Here is a 19,902-nt window from a genome sequence, read left to right as displayed (position 1 = left end):
ATTAGTCCCACCACTGTTGTGTCATCAGCAAATTTAATTAGTTGGTTTGTGCTGGATTTAATAATACACTCACATGTGAAGAGCAAAAGACTAGGTACACATCCTTGAGGGGCCCTTATGCTCAGTATGATGTATGATACTACCAACCCAAATGGTCTGGTTCTGTTTTTTATTGCTCTCTGCTGAAGGCAGAGAGGAGATAATAATTTTGCCCGCCTCTGTGTGTGCGCGTTTATCTGTTATCCTGTTAGCAAAGTATCTTAAGAATCACTGAGCGGATTTTAATGAAACCCTCAGAAAGTAATATTTGATGTACATCTATAAACGATTACCTTTTGGAGTCAAATAACTTCAAGATAGCCACCACAACCAAGTGATTCTAGCAAAGACAAAGATGGCTATAACCAGGTCAGTTTTGCAGATATTTAGTTCAAATTTGCTGTAGCAGTAGCTGAAAGTCACCCTCAACACATTCTGAGTGCTAACAAGTTGTGTTTCTTTCATGTCTTTAAAACTTTGCCATCATCTATGGGAGTGAATCTTTCAGAAAGTAATCATTGGGTGTACACAGCCACTACAGCTAGCCGAACTTGGAAAACACAAAAAAATGGATAGAACTCAGTCAGTTCCTTCAAGAAATAGTAAGCCTTAAACTTTCTAGCTGGTTTGAAGCAGCCAAAGCTCAGCTGTAAAAAAAATGTGCCTCTTTTTTTTCTTTATAGCAGACAAAAAGTGGTTCACTGATCTAAAATAAACAAGCTGGGTCTTTTACGTCAGTCTTGTTTTTCTTCGTCACCGAAACACCTGAAAGTGGTGCCCATTTAAGGGACATTCTCAGAGCACTACCAAAAGTGAATGTAAAAATACATATAAATATAAAAATATAAAATATGTTGTTGGGTTGTTTGCTTCCAGGCCATCGTCAATTAAACCAGATCAAACCGCACACCCAAAGCTGAGATTAAGCTTAACTGCTGTGTAATAAACTCTCCATATACATAATTTTCTTTTGTTTTGATTGTTCTCAGTTTGTTCATAAATAATGAAAAAAAAAAGGAAGTCAAGATTTGAAACTATCCCAGCTTTGAGAAGAAAATCCTTCATAGCACTCGATAAGGAGTAGCCAAGCTAATCAATCTCATCTTATTTGCTGCCTCTTTTTGTGTTGTTGTTGTTACTAGTGAATGGACAGAAACTAGAAGCCTGTCAAAGCAGCAGGGCTGCCTGGGTTTCATGTTACCTTGGAAACAAGCACCATGGGCTCCAGCAGACACACAGGAAAAGGTAAGACTACGTCCAATCCCCTTAATATATTTGGCATACCCCCTTCATCAATCACCTGCATCAGGCTGACACTTACAGTAAATCAGCCAAAACAAGAAATTTACTGCCAGAGGAAGGTTTCGGAGCAGACAGCTGAGGATAAGGCGGCTCTTTGTGTGAGTCTCTCTCTCTCTCTCTCTTTGCAGGATAAAGGTGAGCATGTCGAAGTGACAACTGGGACTAAGTATAGGACTTTAAAACAATGGCTGCAGAGAAACACCTAATTACTCGCAAGCCACACGATCAATACCTGCACTGCTGGCAGCATGTGTTGATGTCTGTTTTCCTTTAGTCTCATGTCAGTTTTATAAAAACAATGACCTCATTATCGAAGCAGCAGCATGGTTATAGAAGACAGGAGTGCAGGAAAAGCGGCAAATATATAAAACAGTGCTCTGAGGTAGGAGAAAATGATCATTTGTTAAATGTTTTTTATTGAGATTTCTAACACCGAATTGACTATACAACATGGCTGAAAAGTGGTTTACCTCTTGGGTAATAAAAGTGAACTCTGCATGTGTGTGTGTGTCTGTGTGCGCCTGGTGAGAGTTCACAGGTGTTTTGAGACAACTTTGAATACATTTCCATTTTTAAGCGGGATCGGCATGCATGAATATTTTTAAATTGGGAAGCTGCAAAACAGTCCCCTTTCTAGATCAAGCAGTCCGTGATAAAATGGGTCATGTTTTATGCAGGTGTGGGCCACATTGCGCAAACAATCACAAACGCTGCGCGTGCTTGCTCGTCGTGGGTTTCATGTTTGGTAACAAATGTGCCATAAATTCAGATCCTGGAGAGAAGCGAACTTTGGTCCGACACTCAGCCGGCCTGCTTTGATGTTGATGATGGAATATCTGTTCAGAAAGTGTTATTTGTAATGCTTCCTATTATAATCCTATAGTACCTTTCTTTTTTAGAGTCCATTGCCATAAAAGGTGGACATATTAGTGCCTCTGCCTGTGTGTGACCATACTCCACACACTCCAAGCGGTAGAACTCTCAGTTTTACAAATATTCACCTAAAGGTTAATGTGGTAGTAGCTGAGAGTCATGCCCTACACATACAGACGCAGATATATTAGTTTGTACCCTTTTGGTAAATAAAGAAAAACCCACATGGTCACTGAAATTACTTGAAACAGACAAAAGTAAAAAGAAATAAATGTATTGACTATTAACTAATGAAAATGTGTCATTGTTTTGCTCTCCAAGTGCTTCTAGTTAATTAAATACTTACAGTAATTACAGGACGCACCTTAGTATATCATGGTCATTTTTTTTTATTTCCTAAGAGTATAATCCTTTTTGTCAAGGCCAGTTTCATTAGTTTTTTTCTTTTTATAAATAATTCTGTGAAACCAAAATTCCACACAATGACTGATTTTTAATTTTAATTTTCAGTTTTTTTTTCTTCTAATTATTACTTTTGTCAGTTTCAAGGTATTTTAGTTGCCATTGTGGGGTTTTCTTTCTTAAACAAAAGGGTACACACAAACATACCCGCATCTGTACCCTGAGTGCTTATAGATATGATAAGAATATAATAAATATAATATGAATTTGGCAAGCAAGGTGGCAGGGGATATGCATTCTTTAAAAAATGCTAGTGTTTTGGTGATTTCTTTTACTGATGCTCAGATAGTAAATGCACTTATCCAAAATCTTCCACATCCTGTTATTTACAAATAATCCGTATCTGATAATCGTCTCATCAGCTGACTTTGTTATATCTGTCTATTTTTAGACCCGTTTCTGATGATGTGAAGAAGAAAGAGTGTGTGCAGGAGAGACAAAAAGGCAAACGGCATCTACAGTGAAATCCATCCTAGACACTGTGAGCCTTTTAAAGTGAACAGGGTTGGCTGTCCTCAACCCCATTTGCCATTTTGAAAGATGCAACACAGCAATTAGGCTGCTGGGACAAAAAAAAAAAAAAAAAAGAGGTGGGGAAAGATCTGAGGAGGTGTCACGAGGTTTTACAGAAACAGCAACCCAAGAAGACTCAACCTTAAAAGGGTCGATAAGTTTGTTTGTTTCAGATCCATATGAGAGTGTGAAGTAAATAAAGTGGTGAATGTCAGCAGCAAACTGCCCTGATGCTAAGAGCCAAGTACACAACGTCCCACACACTTTCTGTCTCCTAAAGATTTGACTTTTCATGCAAACAAATTGTTGCACGTGTGAAGAACCTTTGCAGAATCGACTCTAGATAAGAGTAATTATATTTTGTGCAACATTTTGGGGTAATTAAGGCTCATACCCCATGATCAAACAACTGAAAATGCTAAGGTTTTGGCTTTGAGAAGACAGAACAAAGCCCTAGCTCACACTTGATCTATAGTTTAACCACTTCTAAAGTTTATGCAAAACCTCGCATTGGAAATGTAACAAGTTGATTCCTGCTATACACTTCCTGTTTTCCTGTTGTGGCTGATTAAAACACAGCACTTGTGATGGAGACCTAAATTTATCCGGGCCAATGTAAACCGAGCCTGAAATAAACCCACCCCTCGAAGCAGAGAGCTGTAATCATCCGCGTGTTGAGATCTCGAGAAAAAGCTGAAAGCCTGGGTCAGCCTTGTCAATCACGGCGTTCATCAAAAGCAGCCAGAGTCCCTGCATGTCAGGTGTGTGTGCTCGGGTGAGAGGTTGAGCTTCTAATTAGGGGAGCGGGTCGGAGAGACTGTCAAGGAGAACAGAAAAGGGGCCAGGTACTGCAGGTAGATGAAGAGAGGTCATAAAAGGCAGACAGAAAAATTGTGTCCAATCCTGAACACTCATTATTTTCTGACGAGCTTGAGCAGCTGATAACTCTGAGACAAACTAGTCTACAGACTAAAAAATTCACAATCGATTTTCTCCTTTTTATTACAGCAATGCAAACATGTGATAGATATAGACTGCATGGAAGGTTATGTAAACACAAGTGAGGACGTGATGAATTTTTAAAGTTCCAATTAACATGATGAATACTCATCCAGGCTGAGTTTGAGCACACACAAATATACTAAAAGCTCTGGACACTGAAGGGGTGGCGCCAGGTGAATTGTTTTGTCACCTAGTGTGCAAAATTAGCATGATTATGCACCTAGTGTGCTTTTACAGTTGAAGTGTATAGGAGGGAGGATTCTTACAGCAGGGATATGGCAGGGGGGATTTGCAGATTCAAGAAACCCAGACTCTTGTCAGAACGAATCTTGAAATGACATGCTTAGCATTTGTCAAATGAATGCATATCGCCTGCCGCCTTTCATGCAAGCTTTAAACCAAGATCATGTTCCGCAGAGAAATGATGGAGTTCTAGCTGTTTTGTTTGCATCTTAAAAATAATGTTACGTGTAATTACACGCAATATTGCAAGCTCTCGTAATCTGCTAGTGGTCAGAGTATGTGTTGTGAATGCCTCTCACCTACTACAACACCAGATATTAGCCCAATATCTGTAAAACTGACTGAGTTAGAGTCTAGGTCACAAAGGTGCAGGACTTCAAGCTATTAGGGTAGACTATCTGGGGAATCAGGGAGTGTGGTAAAGAGGTGAAGAAGAGAGTCCAGGCAGGATGGAGTGGATGGAGAAAAGTTTCAGGAGTGATTTGTGACAAAAGGGTGGCAGCAAAGGTCAAAGGTCAAAGGAAAGGTTTACAGACAGAGGTGAGAGCAGCTGTGTTGTATGGTTTGGAGACAGTGGGACGGACAAAAAGACAGGAGACAGAACAGGAAGTGGTGGAGCTGAAGATGTTGATGTTCTCCTTGGGAGGGACAAGGATGGACAGGATTTGGAATGAGATCATCAGAGGTACAGCTCAGGTTGGAGGACTGGGAGATAAAGTTAGAGATGGTTTGGACATGTGCAGAGGAGGGACAGTGGGTATATTGGTAGAAGGATGTTAGAGATGCAGCTGCCAGGGAAAGGACAAAGAGGAGACATATGGATGCAGTTAGAGAGGACATGGAGGTAGTTGGAGTGAGGACAGAGGACACAGAAGACGGAGTTAGCTGGAGGAGGACAACTCACTGTGGAGACCCCTGAAGAGGGAACAGCTGAAAGAAGATGTTTTTTACTTTCATTGTTAGATCCTATTGTCAGCACCATGGTATGTGCTGCTGCATTTCTTTTTTTTTTTTTTACCTTTTTCTGAATTTCTGCAATTTTGTTCTTGAATAAGTTTAGTTTGCTCATAAAATCCACCTTGAAGTCTGTATTTATGACTGAAGTGAGAAAATGCACGCATTATTTTATAAACCTATACACCAAGAAAGCTCCCACTGCACAGTTTATAAAGTGTGACCCAATACGTCACACTTAAATTGTGCAATGAATGGGAGCTTTGGGGGTGGGCAGTTCTGTTTATCATTTTTGTCTTATGTTCTACTTTTGCTGCAGCACCTGCTCCAGTGGATTGTGCAGTTATTTCATCTTATAAACCTACAGACCACCATCACTTTTGCATGGTTATTTTTTTTACGTATCATAATGTTCCTTCTGAAAGGTCCTCAAACGGCAACAAAAGTGCTTCAGCTAGCTGCTGCCGCCATTGCCTGCTTTTGAAATTAACCATAAAAATCCTACGTAAATCACTGTGTATTTTGCAATAAACAGAAATGTCAAGGTTTATCAAAGAGTGTTCACTTGAATTACTTTGACAATTTTGTTGGGTTTGACTTTACTCTGACTAGCCTTTAGCTTGTCAGTCTGGTCAGCATAATACTTCTCTAAACTGTGGCTGTTTAAAGAGCTATCTACAACAGTTATGATAATAATTGGTCAAACCCTTTCCACAGAACCTCAATTAAAACAATCTGAACTATCGCTCTAACCCAGGGGTGTCAAACTCCAGGCCTCGAGGGCTGCTGTCCTGGAGGTTTTAGGTTTTTCTGCTCCAACACACCTGATTCAAATGGTTTAATCACCTCCTCACCAAATCATCAAGTTCTCCAGGAGCACGGCAACAAGTCATCCATTTAAACCAGGTGTTTTAAAGCAAGAACATCTAAAACATGCAGGAGAGCGCCCCGAGGAACGGAGTTTGACACCCCTGCTCTAACCCCTCCAAATAAAACGTATTTACCTCTGTTACATCAAGAACATCTGTACAAAATTTCACAGCTATAACATCAACAGATGTTTCACTTTGAATCAAACAAATTAATCACAGTCTTTGGCCTGTATTAAACTTTCAACAATCATGAAATTTAGGGTTTTGAAATTAAGTCATAAAAGCTTAAAAAAAATCAATGTTAAACTGCACTTATCACTATACACCCACAACTCTGACTAAGCAGCTTATTGCTCCGTGCTGTGAAATAATAACTTCAGATGCATCACTTATGCAGTAGTCAGGAAGTAAAAATGGAGGCTTCAATGAAAAGAAATAAGGGAAAAAAATAGCTGTCAATACAAAAGCATTTCCTACTGGATGACAATTAAAATCAACAGTCACAGTCTGGTTGATGCCCCCTTCAATGTAATCAATTTAATTTAAAACACTGTCAGGCTTTTTTATGACTTGAAGACACATCGGAGCAGGGAGATTTACTGCAGGTAGATGTGCAGCAAAAAAAAAAAAAAAACGAGTGTTCAGCAGTTTATCATCACAGTTAATGATTCGGTCTTAGTGTTTGTCCCAGATGACGCGTACATTATATCCTGCGCGCTCATTTGCATCGCGGCGCACCGAGACGCTCCTGCACTTTAAATCAGCTCGCTGTCAGGGGACAGAAACTTGCCTGTTGTTGCAGTAAATGAAATTATCTTCCAGCGGTTCACAAAACTTACTTGGACGCAGTTCGACTGGAGTGTTGCCAGGGAAACAAGACATTGCCAACAGCGGCCCGGTAGCTGTAGACGCCCAGAAGTCCGAGGGCCAGGGCGACCTTGGAGACCAACGAGCAGCGTCTTTGAACCAGGAGGTAGATCAGAACCAAACAGAAGGCAGACAGCAGGGAGAGTACCATCTTGTGTTCAGAGCTGCAGAAAACATACAACAAATAAGAAGTCATGGGGTGGGACAGAAATAAGGTTCTTTAAAATTTTCTTAGTAAAATTCATTCATATTTAAAAATGTTTGTGCACACTGTTGCCGGTGTTTTCATTTATTTACACCTGAACACAGAATGACAAAGCCGTTTCAGCTTGACGTCGACCCTTTGCTGAGACGAAAACCCAGTCTGACGCATCCCGAAAGAGACGGGTTTTTAAACTGTTTACCGGATTTAAGGGTATACAGTGTGAAATTTTAGACAGGAAATAATAAGGCCTCAAAGGACACATCAAAGTTGAGCAGAAGCTGTGTGTTTAGCCATTAGCCGGATCAGACAGCAGTTGGATACTTTAAGACGAGATGAGGCAGAAGGCTACCTGGATCTCATTATCCAAGCAGCAGGCCGAGCAGGTAGAAGGAAAGGGCAGCGCTGGACCAAGAAAAGGTCAGAATCCACATCTCTATTCCACAATGTGATGTATGTTCAAGAACAACCGTAATCCCCTGCCCTGCGCTGTTGTTGGAATATTAATGGCCGTGGAACAGTTCTGGTTTTATGGAGAAATCAGTTTTCCTACAGTCTGAGCAATCACAGATGGCTTTCGTACCTCTGTGAAATGCTAAGTGGAGGGTCTCTTCGGCTTCTCAGCCAAAACAACAACAAAAAAAAAAGTCTGAAATGTTTCCATGTCAGCATACAGGACTCATGCTGCAGTAAAGCTCTTCCTTTAAACATCTGTGTTGAGTAAATCATTAGGAGACTTCTTAGTTTAGTCTAAGCTCTCCGTTGACACCATGTCTACCACAGAATGTGCAATTCTTAATTTCCCAAGGCCGACCATGTTCCCCAGAGAACAGAGCACACCAGGTGTTTTGATGTGTTACAGATTTGTTCAGGTGACGAGGCAGAAACTGAAAATCTCTTGGCTGTGTTGTATTTTAGTTTACAGCGTTAACAGTTTAAGGAACACATCTACAGTCTGAGACCTTCCTAACAGAGCAGAATAGATTCTAGTTGATCCAAACTATGTCATTATTGTGCTACTTTTCTAAAACCACTGAACATGGATGACTATGAAATACTGGTACCACTCATGTTATGAGTTCTAGACAGAAGTAGTCGATGTCTAGTCTTTTAATTTTTTCTGTAGTTTTCTTCAAGATTTATCCTATCTGAAACAAAACTAGGTTTTTATCATTTTTCCTGCTTTTATTGTGTTTGTATGTTGATAATATGGCTGTTGTTTTTTTAAAAAGAATGTCATGTTTATTCACTGAGAAATAATTTACCTATGTGAATAATAAAGTGCCTATTCTGTTCTGCTCTACTCTAGAATCCTTGCTTCTTTTTCTTGTTTTGTTAGGAATCCATTTGTCCCAGAGCGACTATTGAACTTCAGTTCTTAAACAATAAAAGAGCCTATAAACTTTTATTTGCTTTTACCACGGTTTGTTATCGCCTCTGACTCTCAATCCGCAGCCAAGTTGAAAAGAGGTTTTAGTTCTGTCCTGCTGCCATCATGTTCCCAAGCAGGCACAGCAAAACGAGGGATGTACTGAGATGACAAAACACTGATAAACTGCAGCTTTTCTGGAAGCCCCATGGTCAGTACACCCCTTCAATACAAAATTAGTTATGAGTAAGACACATCAGTGGCAGCTTTAAAGGCTAGTTCTGAATTCTGATTTTTGGAAAGCTCTCGCCCCTGTAAAACAAACAAAAAAACGTTTTTTTTTTACAAAGCAGCACTAGATTAGTGAGCTTTTGTCTCTCTGTGTCACTGGTAATCTGCAAATAATATATTCCAGGTAATTAGACAGAGATGATTTTTATTATTGAGTTGCAACTGAAAAACAAACAAACAAAAAACAATCTTAACTCCTTTTTAAGATTTTTCTTCTTCCGGCTGCTCACTTCAGAGGTCACCACAGCAGATCATCTGCCTTCTTCTCACCCTATCCTGGGATCCTACTCTGTCACACAAAACCTCTGCATATCCTACTTTACGATATCCACAAACCTTTGCTCCACATTCAGCATCTTTTGTTCAATCTGTCCTCTATCACCACTCCGCACACGTCCAAACCGTCTCAGCCTCGCCTCTCGTTGTCTCCAAACCGCTCAACCTGAGCTATTCCTCTTATAAACTCATTTCTAATCTGTTCATTTTGATTCCTTCCAATGAAAACTTTAACATCTTCATTTCTACCACCTCCAGTTCCATCTCCTTTCTTTGACTTAAGTGCCACCGTCTCCAAAGCACACATCACAGTAGGTCTCACTACCATCTTGGAAACCTTCCCTTTCAAATTTCCACCTGTCTCCCTCTCAGTCACACATGTATTCTAGCTTGCTTCTACTAACCTTCATTCCTCTTCTCTCCAGAGCAGACCTCCGCCTCTCCAGGCTTTCTTCCACCTGCTCCTTACTCTCACTGCAGATCACAACGTTGTCTGCAAACATCATAGTCTGTGGAGACTTCTGTCTGACCTCATCTGCCAACCTGTCCATCACCGCTGGACATGACAAAGGACTCAGAGCTAATCCCAGATATAATCCCACCCCCAACCTTGAACCCAGCCGTCTCTCCTACTGCACATCTTAGCAATGTCTCACTGTCCTTGCACAGCCATTATCTTACCAAACTGTGACTGTCAGGGATGAGTTTTGAATGTCCAGGTCTTAAAAACGATAACAATAATAAATAATAATTGCTTAAAACTGGTCAAAATCTGCTTATCTTCATTTAAAAAGCGTATTCCAGGGGGTTAAATTGTAACATTAGAACAATTTGAACATAAAATGTGAACACGAACATACCAAGGGGGTACAAAGCATGCTGAGGTGGGCAACAGAATGTGAACAAACTAAAATGTAGTTCTGAAAGCCATGCACACAAATATAGGCTACAATTTTCAAAAATTAGCCAAGCAAAACGCAAACCCTCGGAATTCAGTGAGACTGCAGCTGAAAATTGAAATATTTTCTCCTAATTCTGAGTCACCAATAGCAGCAGCCTAGTGAGAAATTGGTTTACTTGACTTTCTAACACAGCATCACTTCCTCTCTTGACACCCTGTCATATGCTTTCTCAAGCTCCACAATGACACAGTGCATCTCCTTCTGACCTTCTCTATACTTCTCCATCAACACATTTAAAGCATATGTCACTTCTGCAGCACTCTTTCTCAGGATGAAACCATACTGCTGCTCACTGATTGCTCACTTCTTAACCTGGCTTCAACAAGTCTCTCCACATCTTCATGGTATGGCTCAGCAACTCTACATGTATCCCTTGTTCTTGAATATCGGTACCAGGACACTTCCCGTATCTAAGATTGTGTTAAACAATCTGGTTAAAAAGTCCACTGATCTCTCCTAAGCAGTTCCATACCTCTACAGGAATATCATCAGAACCAACCCTCCTAACCGCCTTTCCATTCTTCATCCCTTGTAGCTGCACTTTTTCCCTCCTTACTAATTCTCTGCACTTCTTGATTTACTACCTTTCCTCCATCTTTCCTCCTCTCCCTCTCTTTTCAAGATAGATTACAGCTACTTATCATTTTGTACCTGATTTTTTCACACCTCGATACATAAAAGTGCACCATATTACAGGACAATCCAGTTGTTTTTTTTACAAGACCTCAATTTGTAATATTAATATTTGGGAGGGTTAAAAAAACACATTGATTTATTTAATTTGTTAGGTTGTTAAATCTTCCATTCATTTTATTCTAACTATGGCAAATTACAGCGTGATAATTACAATAATTAAACTATTAAATTGTCATTTACATTTCCTCCCTGATTGCAAATTACAGGTCGCACAAAGTGAGCTGGACTTAAATGTGTCACCTGTTTAAGTGGCAGCACTTAAATAAAAACCAGCAGCTTGAGCAGTAAAGTGGGCAGCAGACAGAGCTCAGGAATAAATCATTGTTTCCTTTTATTAGCCTCTTGGATCTCTTATGCTTTCTCTGACTTTACTTTTCAATATTTAACACACAGTACAAGAAGCCGAAGCCAGAATCTCACTGGGCTGCGACCGTAGGTGACTGGTTTGTGAAAAGGGTTCCCGAGAGAGTCTCAATTCCCCGGCGTGAGTGGCAGAGGTTTGCGGCCTTCGTGTCTGTGTCTAACCATGCTGCATAATAAGACTTAGGGATGCACTGATATCATTACCAGTACCAGGTATTGGTCCAACGTGTGAGTACTCATATTTGTCCTCATAAATGTGTTCCGATATCTCAGTGCCGGATACCACTTTACCGAGAAGTCAGGTGGTAGAGGAGGGGCAATATCAGAGGTGTGGAGATAGATTCCAATTTTTACTTATTTATTTATTTTTTTGCAGTTGGCTGTCTTGATTTATACTCCTTACCAGTTGGTGGCAATTGATACTTGCTAATCGCCAGTAAACACCACCAGAAGACAAAGAAGTGTGGAGGCATTTCAAAATGAACGATGGTGACCAAAGTATAAGCGAACTGCAAATTATGCTCAGCAACTTTATCAAGAGGAAGGATAAAATCTAGTAGTTTCAACACAGATAATGTGATAAAACAACTAAAAATCCAGCATGACACACAGTTCAGAGTTTGCTAAAAGCAGCGGGATACATCAACAGCCTGCTATTGTGCAGATGAGACCCTGGGGATGAACAGATCTGAACTCGAGCTTCCTGACAATCACACCCACCTGTGGGCCCTTTTGGAAAGGATTATTGCTGTCCTGGCTTTGTTTGAGGAGTTAACACAAAAATGCCAATGTCAACTTTATATCTATAGCACATTAAAACTAACAGAAGCTCACCAAAGTGCTTTACAACTCAGTCAAACAAAAAGGTAAAACAACAATAATAGCTATAAAATGTAAGGAGCATTTAAAGAACAAGTGAAAGTTATAATTGAACAGCATAAAATTGTCAGTGCTACTGAATCTCAGACTCTGCTTGAAAATAAACTCCTTTGATTTTCAATAACATTTTTTAGTACTTATATTGGTGCTTGGTAATGGCAAGTACTAAAATATAAGTACTTGTACTTAGCTTGAAAAAAACGCAATATTGGTGCATTCCTAATAATAATTATTTGAAAAAGCTCCAAATCTGAATGCCTTCATTTCAAAATTGTACTCAAGCAGATTAAATCATAAATGTGGGGGGCAGCTGCCAGGGTTGCTACAAAGCAAGCCAAAGTAGCCACAATGTGGACAAAGAAATAATGTTTACAGCCTAGGGTACCGTTTTCCCAAAAATATGCAAACACTTGTAAAACACTCAGAATTTAGTGACACGGCAATTGAAAAGTTTCCACCAAGTCTCTAACAGTCGCAGCCCAGTGAAATACAACCCCGACTTTCAGTCTTCTTTAGTAGAAACCTATGATAGTTAGTGCTAGTGCAAAATACCTGGACAGCTGTGATGCATTCAGGGACCAAGAAAAAAAATAGTTAGATTTCCATGCATTCCTAGAGATTAAAACTACAAACATTTCCTTGTGTAATAGGAATAGAAATACACGAATAAGTAGTACAAAAAATGAATTTATACATGCATTTCTGCACAAAGCTCTTTCAAATAAACTACTGGCTTATTCAACTGTATAAAACAAATGTCTTCACCTGGAAGAACAGAAAAACCTTCCAAACCTCACTGAAAACTGAATGTTTTTTTCAAACAAAAGCAAATTATTTGAACTCTTTCAGTAAATATTAGACCCCATTGTTCTTGCTAACCTGTTAAGCCAGTGGCCGACATCAGGAAGATGAGCCCACTGAACCCCTGTTTGGTTGAGGGAGCGCAGCAGTCTGCAGCAAACCAGGGTGAAGGGTGGCGTGGCCAAAGCTAGCCACTTCTCTGAGCAGATCCCCGGTTTGCGGTGAGCAGACAGGTGACCGTCTTTGGAAGGGAGGATGTGCTCCTCTTCATCTCCGGAGCCTTTTTGCTCTCTGAAGTACTTGCGACAGACGTCCTGAAAGACGGCGAGGCAGAGCGTGTTGAGCAGGAAGTACCAGGTCTGATGCTCCTCCTCTACAAAACTGCTCGCCGCCAAGCTGAGTGTGTGACCAACAGTTCCTGCCAGCAGCAAAACGTCCAACTCTGAGAAGGACCAACCACTACCAAGGTTCTTCAGTGGAGACTATGAAAGAGAAGGAGACAAGAAGAAAGAATTTAAGAAAAAATAAGTCAAAATACTAGGGGTGTAAAATAAATCATGGTTGACTTTGGTCAAAAAGAAACAAATACCAAATTCGACTCTTTTTTTGTTTTTCCACCTTTTCCTAAAAAGACGAAAACCCACCCAGAAGCGCAGACAGAAAAACAAACCATCCTTGTGAGTGAGGAATCTCTACGATAACAGAGGTCACGTACAGCAAGGATGATTTGTTAACTGGTAACTTCCCTGTAAAATGAAATGATTAAAAAGCACCCCCTTAGGATGATGCTGCCACCACCACGTTTCACAGTGGAGATGCTGTACTCAGGATGATGTGTGGTGGTAATTTTCTGCCACACATAGCATTTTGAATCTAGGCCAAAAAGGTCCATTTTGGTCTCATCTGAGCAGAGCATCTTCTTCCACACATTTGCTGTGTCCCCTACACGGCTTCACAGCAAACTGCAAACAGGACTTCGTATGGCTTTCTTCTTGCTCAGCCTGCCAGATTAGGTAGACAACCACGTCTTGGTAGATTTGAAGTTGAGCCATACTCATAATGATGGATTGAACAGTGATCTATAGGATGTTCAAGGCTTGAAATGATATTTTACAAACCTAACTGTCAGGTATTCTTCTAACTATTTGACCTTAAATAAAGGAACAACGCAGAGAGCAGTACTTATTTTCTTTAAAGCTTTTGCAAAAGGAGAATTGGCTTGAGCACAACTCATCAGGATGATTTCAGTCAACTCTGCAGACTTCTGTTTAGGGCTCGTATTTGTTCAGAAGTGGGTGGGAGCACAGTTCAACTAGTTCAAACAAAGTTTAGGCCTTCAACAAACGAGTTCTCTTTTCATGTTTGTGAGTGATAAGAGATCAATTGGAACATCTGTTGGGGTGAGAACAGATCCTGCCTTCACCCCTGGGGCTTGATACCCCCATGTTAGCTTGTATGCAAATGGTGATGAGCAACACTGTGTGAAACACATCAAAGAACACTTTGTCTGGACAAAGAGTGATAACCCTTAAAATCTTTAACACTAACTTTACTCTAAACCATACAACAACTTTATTCCTCACCTGTCTGGTGTGTTCCTTGGTCTTCATGATGCTGTTTGATTACTAATGTTCTGTGGCAAACCTCTGGGGCCGGCTGTATTTATGCTGAGATTAAATGTCACACTGGTGGACTTCGATTACTATCTAGGTGACTTCTGAAGACAACTGGCTGCACTGGATTTTGGTTTGGGGTATCAGAGTAAAGGGGGTGAATACAAATGCACACCACACTTTTCAGATTTTTATGAGTAAAAATTAAAAAAAAACATGCATCATTTCTATTTTATTTAACAACTGTGCTCTACTTTGTGTTGGTCTATTGCATAAAATCCTTGTAATTTACTTGGAAGTTTGAATTTGTATCGTAGCAAAACGTGGAAAGATTTAAGATACATAGATACTTTTTCAAGGCTCTGTATTTTGGAAGAGTCTAGCGTGCATAATTAGCCTAGTTTCCCCTCACCCACCTCTGTGCTCTGCCGTCACAATTGTCAGTGGAATAATTAGGTGGATCAAACAACTGCTTGGGTGATTCATACCACTTTGCTTGAAAATTGAAAATCGCATCCCATGACACCCATTAAATGACCCATGCACTTCATAATAGAACAGTCCGATTTTTAACCACTCGTACCTGCTCCGCTTGTGCTGAAAGAAAAAGAAAAATGAGTCAACTGATACACAGACTGCTAACATTCTGCACATCCCCCCCCCCCGGAACTGCTGTATTAAATGAACACAAGCTTTTCTAAAACATCCAATTATCCATCACAGTCTATTATTCTTTTTAGAACGGCCATTTACTCCCTTGACTGTGAGCTGCCATTCATCAGCTTTCAGCCCGCCTCTTATAGATGCGTCCGTCCCATCTTCAAGATTGGAGTTTTTCCAGTTGCGTACTTGTATGCAAATTTTTATTTTTTTTATTCGTTGGAAAAGTCAGTTCAAATGGAGTTCAGCCAACCCCTTAGCTCAGCAGCAATATTTCACCGCAGCAAACAGCAGACACGCATCGTGGCTTGTGTTTACCTCGATGACAAAGAGAGGCAGAGTCGTTACGTACACTACCTGCAGGCTACAGCAGTGGGCTTACTGTGGGACTGGGCTGTTGGATTGATTTTTTTCCCCTCAATATACAAAGAAAAACAGGCCGGTTTTAGAACATATACCTGTTTCTTTTTACAGCACATTAGATCGTTTAGTTCTGGTGTCTGAACAAGAAAAAAACCAAACAAAAAAAGAATCGCTTACTGGAACTCTGGAATATTTACTCTTTGTTGAACATATTTAAGAGCTCTGGTTAATCTGTGAATTTTAATTTGCCATCACCGAAGGGTAAAAAAAGAGGTTTTGCTTGTGTCCGTTTGCTTTTGAGGTCATGTTAGAAAAATATGGCAGGAACCACTGGACAGATTGTAAAGAGCCAACACAAAAACAACTTTAATTTGGTCAATTTCATAGAAGTTGAGCTAAAACATAGTGTGGCAATAGAGTAGCGAGATCTGTGTTTAAAACTTTGCCATTTGCCAACCCTGCCTGTCTGTTAGCAAAATATTTCATGAACCACTGGACAGACTTTAATGAATCTATCAGAAAGTAATCAATGAACGTACACCTATGACTTATTAACTTCTGACGTCAAGCCTGTTCATGATGGCCGCTACAATAAACTGACTTTATAAAAAACATGGCTTTAGCTCAATCAGTTTTACAGATACCGAACTAACACTTGGTGTGGTAGTAGCTGAAAGTCGTTCAGAACACATACTTCGAAGGCAAACAGATCCCACAAGATTTCGCAATATCACATGGCATTGCACATAAAGTTATCTTAAAGATTTCTCAAAGACGTCTAAAACTTTGTCTTTTCTCAACACAAGATGATCTTAATCTAAGCTTCTGGCATGAAAGGCAGCATCCCTTTAAGAAATACTAGGCCTTCAGTTCTAAACGCTAAAGATCTCGACAAAAATACTGTTATCCCAGCTCGACTGCTACTGTCTTTGGTCTTTCTAACCACCGGTCCTCGGCAAAAATGGAAAATTTAAAGAGGAAAAACTTTTTGTATCAAGTTATTTAAGGCAAACACATTAGAAGTGTAGCAGGAAACCACATTTTTAAAGATCCAACACTGTCTATAAAGAACTGACAAAACATGAAACTTAGAAATGGTAACCTTTTGTTTGGAAGTCGAAATTCTACAGGATAAAATACAATTCTTTTCTAATCCAGAATAAACTCCAAAAATAATTTGGTAAAGGTATCGTAAGAATTCACTTCTACAGTCAGTACATCTCACTCACACATTTGGTCACATCCTTCTGCTCGATATCTTTAAAAAATGGGTTAGACTCTCTTGTACTGTGCTGAATTGATTCAGATCGATCCAAACTAAATGACAAAATAATCCTGTCTCCAGTGTTGATTTAAGTATTGTGAGACTCAGGCTGATGTGTGGGAACCACAAAGAACTATGAGGTATAGAGTTGTAATAAAGCAGCTCTTTGTTTGGTTTATACAAATAAAGTACAGTACATGCTGCATTTTTGACTAAAATAAATAAATAAAATAAAATGCCACACTCCACTTTCAGCTCTAATAGATCTTGCTAACATTTGGACACACACTAATTTAAAATGAATAAAAAAAGACTGTAACACAGGGGTCTCCAACCCTGGTCCTGGAGGGCCACCATCCTGCAGGTTTTGCTTGTTTCTCTGCTCCGACACACCTGATTTGAATCAATGGGTGATTAACAGGCTTCTTCAGAACATGAGGAGGTGATTTAACCTCTGAATCAGGTGTGTTGGAGCAGGGAAACAAGGAAAACCTGCAGGATGGTGGCCCTCGAGGACCAGGATTGGAGACCCCTGCTATAAGGTGTCCTAAATGAACAGCAAGTAAACATTTTCCACCCTTAAAAATCTTTCAGGTGGTCAATTAGTTTCATTCTGACCATACTGAGGAGCTAACAGCTAGTCAGAGCAAGGCCAAAACACATGAATTGCTGTCGTTCTATAAGCAGTTGCAAGTAACCACAGAATTATTTGAAAATAATGGTGTTGTGAAAAATTAGTGATGGTGTAAAGATTTATTACTTTTTTTTTTAAAAAGAAAACAAAGCCATATCTGAGACTGGAGTTGTTTTAAGATGGCAACAGTCCACTTTGGTCTCGGTCCTTCTTGGAATAGCTCCTAGCTCGTTAATCTGGTCCCAATTAAATTTTACTTCTCCAAACTGAGGTTGTTGGAAGAGCTGTCTGTAACTGTTGTCTATAACCTTTCCACAGAACCCATTTTCAAAAGATCTGAACTATCACTTTATTGTTTTGTGTTCCCACATTCAAAGGTTGGAGGAAGTTAGACCGTCCTGCAAGGAACCACCTGTAAAAAGCAATCTGTGCTCTTTTCTTTTTTTTTTACTTCAAACAACTTGATTAATTACCGACAGCTTCAGGTTCTGTAGCCGTCTCTCTCCTGTTTGCAGTGTTTTGTCAACCTAAACTAACCAGCTTCAGACTCTGTTACTATAAATCAAAGCAGACATGAGTACTGTAGTATTGATCTACCCTTGAACCTTGCGCTCTTCAGCTGACTTAAGTGTAAATGGGAGAAATATTCCCCAAGGAGCTTCAGGGCCATCGTGTACAGTAGAACATTAATCAGTCCTCATGAACTGAAGCCTAATGTGCTGAGGGCGGATATTGCTCCCTGGCCCTGTCAACAGTCCTCTCTGCATCATGACAAAGTGCACTGAATCGACATTTACAACCCTTTCATGTCCTAATGTGAAATTTTGCCGACAAACATTTGAGGCTATTTGATGCCATCCTTGTATCAGTTGGGTAAAAATCACATATTTACCACTTTCCTTCTATAGCACTGATACATGTATCGTCTCAGAGAAAAAGAAAATCCTTCTCGGCTCTAGTATGTGTATATGATTTATTTGATTCCACTGGCAGAGCACTGGACCTGCCTTTCCATCATGTAGCTGTAAAACAGCATTTCTGACCCAGCCATCTGTAATATGCCAGCCAAGTTTTCTCATTGGAAAACATAGCTGTTTCGCTCAGGCAAAAGAAAAAAAAAAGAAAGAAAGAAATCTTGTTAAACTCTTGCTCTGCTGTCAGACTTCACTGAACTTGCTAAAGGTAGAAGGTTTAATTAAACCTAAACCTGTTATGGGGCTCCTTTTTTATCATTATGACTGGTTTCTTTACGCTTGTGTCCCTGCTTCTCTAGTTCAACTTTTCAAATATTGTCCGACCATTTCTCCTAGGGTCCTTCCCATTTCTGAAATAAATAAATAAATAAAACTCATAGACTTCAGCCTTCCCACAATGCAGTTACTTGTCAAACCAAAACTGTTGTGTCAATGCACTTAGATCTTTTCTTACCTTTTCCTCTTTGTGTTTTGCTAAAATGTACAATTAGCAAAAGGGGAAAAGACAATCAAGTTCATCAAAGGTTGTTTTTTTTTCCAAGAAATGATTTTTTTTAGAACCACCTAATTTTTCAATTTCCTCTTTCAACAATTTTAACCTGCCAAAAATGTACACCTCCATCATTTTAGTGCTTAATGCAGAGCTGCATAATTTATTTTGTTAAAACAAGCAGCAATGTTTTGGTATAAATAATTTCATAATAATAAAAATAACTATACAGTAGCCTAAAATGTACTTTATAAGGTGTATTTGTTCTAAGAAAGATTCACACAAGTCTAATGTAACGTGTGCCATTGGTTAATTAAGTAAAGAACCAAGAGAAACCTATAGTCAGTCAATTATTTTAGCTTAATTAAACCTAACATAAACACAGTGCACTGGAGAGTTTTCTGGATGGGAGTGGAGGGATATATTTGATGTGTTTTCATCAATTATACTCAATATATTGCCCTTCAACAGCACCATTCAGCTACACACAAAAAAGAAAAGGTAAATCAGCCAAAATTAAGGACAGAAAAGCAGACTAAATTCTAATAGAAAAATAAAAACTTTATGTAATTTAAAAGAGATTTTTCAAACTCACTGATTGCTGTACCAAAATCCATTACAGTGTTACAATAAAAAGGCTACACTATCTAATCTAGATATTGAAAATAGGATATTAAAGATACAAGTTGCATTTCCTTTAACAGGCTTTTAAATGATTTTTAGATGGAGATGGGAAATGATTATAAATCTTAAATCATTGCTTCTGAAACAGCTTCCGGCTGTTCCTTCTTCAGGGGTCTCCACAGCGAGTCCTCCTCCTCCATCTAACTCTGTCTTCTGCGTCCTCTGTCCTCACTCCAGCTACCTCCATGTCCTCTCTAACTGCATCCATATGTCTCCTCTTTGTCTTTTTCCTGGCAGCTGCATCTCTAACATCC

The 19,902-nt window shown here is 39.6% G+C and overlaps 1 protein-coding gene across 1 annotated transcript in view; it reads right to left on the bottom strand.

Moving 5' to 3' along the window:
* The window catches only part of pigg (phosphatidylinositol glycan anchor biosynthesis class G), a 113,139-nt gene that overhangs the window by 31,235 nt on the left and 62,002 nt on the right, over positions 1 to 19,902 (bottom strand). Inside the window, exons 9-10 of the mRNA XM_017437705.3 lie at positions 13,045 to 13,448; positions 7,100 to 7,291 (exon numbers count right to left, since the gene is read on the bottom strand). Coding sequence (XP_017293194.1) covers positions 7,100 to 7,291; positions 13,045 to 13,448 — 596 coding nt within the window. The remainder of the gene's footprint in view (positions 1 to 7,099; positions 7,292 to 13,044; positions 13,449 to 19,902) is intronic.

This window comes from Kryptolebias marmoratus, linkage group LG9, assembly GCF_001649575.2.
Source record: "Kryptolebias marmoratus isolate JLee-2015 linkage group LG9, ASM164957v2, whole genome shotgun sequence".
Taxonomy (NCBI): Eukaryota; Metazoa; Chordata; class Actinopteri; order Cyprinodontiformes; family Rivulidae; genus Kryptolebias; species Kryptolebias marmoratus.
This window is presented reverse-complemented; position numbering and strand designations above follow the sequence as displayed.